Source organism: Prunus dulcis, chromosome 2, assembly GCF_902201215.1.
Source record: "Prunus dulcis chromosome 2, ALMONDv2, whole genome shotgun sequence".
Taxonomy (NCBI): domain Eukaryota; kingdom Viridiplantae; phylum Streptophyta; class Magnoliopsida; order Rosales; family Rosaceae; genus Prunus; species Prunus dulcis.
This window is the reverse complement of record NC_047651.1, coordinates 10,087,054-10,092,345: the sequence shown is the minus strand read 5'-3', so window position 1 is coordinate 10,092,345 and position 5,292 is coordinate 10,087,054. Positions and strand designations below refer to the sequence as shown.

The 5,292-nt window shown below is 53.6% G+C and overlaps 1 protein-coding gene across 1 annotated transcript; it reads left to right on the top strand.

Annotated features, from left to right (window-relative positions):
• Window positions 1-2,763: 2,763 nt before the first annotated feature.
• On the top strand, window positions 2,764-4,380 carry LOC117618082. Its single transcript, XM_034347709.1, has one exon. It carries the CDS (start codon window positions 2,764-2,766, stop codon window positions 4,378-4,380), a length of 1,617 nt encoding a protein of 538 aa, XP_034203600.1.
• The last annotated feature ends 912 nt before the right edge of the window (window positions 4,381-5,292 follow it).

Genomic DNA, 5,292 nt, shown 5'->3' with positions numbered 1-5,292 from the left:
GTTGGAACACATATACAGAGCTGATGAAGCAGGCGGCGATCCATGCTAAGGCTGAATACTTCAATTCCAAGCGTGGCCCAGCCAACCTGGCGCGGAACACTTTCGCCGATCCTCCACCTGCTTCAGCATCCACCCCAGCCCCACCTCAGCATTCTACCCCTGCCCCGAGTGCCCAGGACAACCACCAACATAAGCGGAAGGATAGCTACCAGCATCCCTTCGGCAATAACAAGCGTGGCAGACATGGCAACCACCACTCCTCTAGCGGAGGCAACCCCCCAAAGACTGCTGATCGGGCCTCTCTTCCCTTCACACCCAGGCCCAGGTTCGAGGTTTTCACGACCCTCAACACCACCTATGAGAACGTCCTGGTGCGTGAAGCCCCCATCATCCCCAAGCCACCCCCCCGAAGACCATCCAACAAGCCTATGCCAAACACGGGGGTCTTCTGTCGCTTTCATCAATTCAGCGGCCATGACACCGAGTCTTGTGTTGCGTTGCGCAACATAATTGAAGGGCTCATCAGGGAAGGGAAGCTGGACAACTACGTGCGCAACATACCAGCCCCGCCTAACCCTCACCAGCGACAAATCAACATGATCTCCACCATCAGCGGAGGCCCTACCCTGGCTGGCACCTCCAACAACTCCATCAAACATTATGTCCGCTCCACCTATGCGCACCAGGTCTTCAGCACCGAGCAGGGACGCTTGCCGAAGACCCACAGGTCTGGCTGGGCCCCCATTACCTTCTGCGAGGAGGAGGAGCGTGGTGTTATCCTCCCCCATGACGATCCACTCATTATCCGGGCTGACATTTCTAACTTCGACGTTGGGCGTATCCTGGTGGACACTGGCAGCTCGGTCAGTGTGATGTTTGCCGAGGCCTTCAATGAACTCCAGGTCCCGCCTCACCTACTCGACCGAAGCATCACACCCCTAGTGAGCTTCTCGGGTGATGTGGTCCAGCCCATTGGCAGCATTCATCTCCCTATATCAATTGGGGCCGCACCCCAGCGGACGACGATCACTACCCCCTTCCTTATCGTCGATTGCCCCACAGCCTACAACGTCATCCTTGGCCGCCCAGCCTTGGCTCAAATGAAGGCTTTTATTTCAACACATATGCTGCTGTTGAAGTTTCCCACTCCTATGGCCCAGGCACGGTGCGCGGCGACCAACTCGGGGCCCGAAGCTGCTACGCTTCAGCAGTCAAATCCACCAATCGCCAACATAGGAGTGAAGCCCTTGCGGTAACCCAGGCTCCCGCCCCTCCCCAAGCTGGCACAGAACCACCTGAGGACCCAAGGGAGGAGTCCATCACACCACAGGCCGAACCTATGGAGGACCTAGAACTGGTTACCCTTCATGACGACATCCCGGATCGACAGGTCCGGATCGGTACCTCCATCTCGCCAGAGCTTCGTTCTGACCTGAGCTTCGTTCTGACATCCCGGATCGACAAGTCTTTGCATGGTCCTACAATGACATGCCTGGCATATCACCAGACATCATATCCCATAGGCTTAGCGTCAACCCTGCCGTCCGACCAGTTCGACAGAAGCGTAGAGCTTATGACCCCGAGCGCTATGAGGCCATGAAGGCGGAGGTGGATCGATTGAGTAGTATCCGATTCATCAGGGAGGTTGACTATCCCACATGGCTGGCCAATGTTGTAATGGTTCGTAAACAAAGGAAGGGCTGGCGCATGTGTGTTGATTACACCAACCTCAACCGGGCCTGCCCGAAGGACAGCTTCCCCCTACCCCGCATTGACCAGTTAGTCGACGCCACGGCAGGCCACGCCCTCCTTAGCTTCATGGATGCCTATTCAGGTTACAACCAGATCTTCATGCACCCCGAAGACCAGGCCCACACCTCTTTCATTACGGACCGAGGCCTTTACTGCTATAAGGTGATGCCCTTTGGCCTCAAGAACGCCGGGGCAACGTACCAGCGACTGGTGAACCACCTTTTCGCCCCATTGATTGGCAATACCATGGAGGTTTATGTCGACGACATGCTAGTCAAGAGTCGCACAGCCGACCAACACATCCCCAACCTCTCTGCCATGTTCACCATCCTGAAGCAGTATAAAATGAGGCTTAACCCCACCAAATGTGCATTTGGGGTGGCCTCCGGCAAATTTCTTGGCTTCATGATCAGCCAAAGGGGTATTGAGGCCAACCCAGAAAAGATCCGGGCCATCTTAGATATGACAATACCTAAGACGGTCAAGGATATCCAAAGCCTTACAGGGCGTGTTGCTGCCCTGACCAGATTTATCTCCAAGGCCACTGACCGCTGCGCCCCATTCTTCAAGGCCCTTAAGGGCACTAAGCGAAACATCACCTGGACTGCTGAGTGTGAGACGGCTTTCAGCGAGCTCAAGGAGTACTTGGGCCGAGCCCCTTTATTGTCAACACCTGAGCACGGAGACATCCTCGTGGTTTATCTCTCTGTCTCAGCTTCGGCCGTTAGCTCAGTGCTCATTCGATCGAAGGACAATGCGGAGCACCCAGTGCATTATGTTAGTAAGGCATTGCAAGATGCCGAAGTTCGATACCCATACATCGAAAAACTGGCGTTCTCCCTGGTCGTCTCAGCTAGACGCCTCCGACCATATTTCCAAGCTCACACCATCCATGTCTTAACCAACCAACCACTCCGACAGGTGTTGTAGAAGCCAGAAACTTCTGGGCGACTGGTTAAATGGGCCATTGAACTTGGCGAGTTTGATATTCATTACAAACCCCGCCCGGCTATGAGGGGGCAGGCCGTTGCTGACTTCTTATCTGAATTCACTGAGCCCCAAGCTTCTGCAGCTACCCAGCTCATAACCGAACCCAATCCCTCCCCGAGCCAGGACCAAACCCCCACCGAAAACACTCTCGACCTAACCCAGCCCCTGTGGACCTTATTTGTGGATGGCTCTTCTAATGCCCAGGGATGTGGGGCCGGCCTCGTTCTCGTCTCCCCAGACAAGGTTGCCCTCGAGTATGCCCTCCGCTTCAATTTCCAAGCCTCCAACAATGAGGCCGAATATGAAGCACTCTTAGCTGGTCTTAGCCTAGCCAAAGAGATGGACGCCAGGCAAATTCAGATCTTCAGCGATTCACAACTCGTGGTCCACCAGGTCAACCAGGACTTCACGGCTAAGGATGCCTCTATGACGGCTTACCTCCAGCACGCTCGGCACTTGCTGGCAACCTTCCACGCCCACTCTATCAGGCAAGTGCCGCGCTCAGAGAATAGCCATGCCGATGCACTAGCCAGGTTAGCCTCAGCCTTGGAGCAAGGAATGGGTCGCCACATCCACATCGAGTTTTTGGCCCAGCCCAGCACTCAAGCCCCACTCATCTGCACTATTGATCACAGCCCTACATGGATGGACCCCATCCTCCAGTTCTTGCAGAACCAAACACTACCCGCTGACCCAGCCGAGGCGCGACGCGTTCGCCATCGCTCTGCCCGTTACCTGGTCATTAACGGCTCCTTATATAAGCGGGGCTTCAGCCTCCCTTACCTTCGATGCCTGACTCCAGAAGAAGGTCACTATGTCCTCCGAGAAATCCATGAAGGCATCTGCGGCAATCACTCGGGCGCACGCTCGCTAGCCCATAAGGCAATCCGCCAAAGATACTTCTGGCCTTCACTCCACACTGATGCCCAGACCTTCACTCAGAAATGCGACAAGTGTCAGCGATTTGCCAACATCCCACAACTCCCGGCTGAACCATTGACCGCCATGGTCAGCCCTTTGCCATTTGCCCAATGGGGACTGGATCTCATTGGACCCATGCCAGAGGGCAAGGGCCAAGTCAAATATGCAGTTGTGGCTGTAGACTACTTCACCAAGTGGGCTGAGGCCGAGGCCCTGGCCACTATCACTGCGGCTCGCATCGAATCTTTTGTGTGGCAAAACATTGTATGTTGCTTCGGCATCCCCAACTCCATCGTCACCGACAATGGCCGGCAATTTGACAATGCCAAATTCAAACAATTTTGTTCCAACCTCAAGATTCGTCTATGCTTCGCCTCCCCAGCCCATCCTCAGTCCAATGGCCAGGTCGAAGCCGTGAACAAAATTNTCGTCACCGACAATGGCCGGCAATTTGACAATGCCAAATTCAAACAATTTTGTTCCAACCTCAAGATTCGTTTATGCTTCGCCTCCCCAGCCCATCCTCAGTCCAATGGCCAGGTCGAAGCCGTGAACAAAATTATCAAGAAGACCCTCAAGACAAAACTTGACAAAGCCAAGGGCTGCTGGCCAGAACTACTCCCGGAAGTACTCTGGTCCTACCGCACCACCTTCCGCACATCCACGGGTGAGACGCCATTCTCCTATCATTTGGAACCGAGGCCGTGGCTCCGGTAGAGATTGGCCAGCCCACATACCGAACGTCCACTTACGACGCCACAGCCAATGACGAGCAGTTGGCACTCAACCTCGACTTCATTGACGAACTCCGGGACCAATCGAGCATGCGCAATGTCGCGTACAAACAACGCATCGCCAAATACTACGATTCCCGAGTCAAGCCCCGGGCTTTCAAAATGGGGGACTGGGTCATGCGCAAGGTTTCCTTGGCTACCAAAAATCCCAACGAAGGTACCCTCGGCCCTACATGGGAAGGTCCTTACGAGATTATCAAAATCTGCCGCCCCGGCACCTATCAGCTTCGCGACTCAACAGGCAAGACGCTGCCTCACCCGTGGAACACTGACCATCTCAAGTACTACTACAAGTAAACATATCTAGACCCTAAGACAATACTTTGGTCTTGATTATTTACTTTAGGGTAGAAGTAAGGTATCTAGACCCTAGACCACTTGTACTTTCTGCCTTTCGGCATCTATTTCAATAAAATGCCTGACTCTGGCTCATTCTCATGCACTCACATTGTTATTATTTTTTCTAACACAATTGATATCAAGCTAAGTCTCATATCATAAATAAAAACAGCCTTGCTCCAGGTAAGGACAAGTGTTCATACATAACCAAAATAAACAACCTTGCTCCATGCAAGGCAAAATGTTTCAACAAAATAACTAAAGTACAAAATAACTATCGTACATCACGAAGGCAACGCCTTCAGGACTCGGTCGACGGGGCATCCTCAGTGGCTGGCTCAGCCTCTGGTGTCGGGGCACTAGCATCACATGGAGGGGTCTGGGCAGGAGGCTCGCCACTGGTGTCAAAGTTAATATCCAGCGAGGGGTTGAACCTCACCAACCTATCTTCCCAGCGAAGCTGCTCATCAACCAGCCGATCCATGATATAACTCTT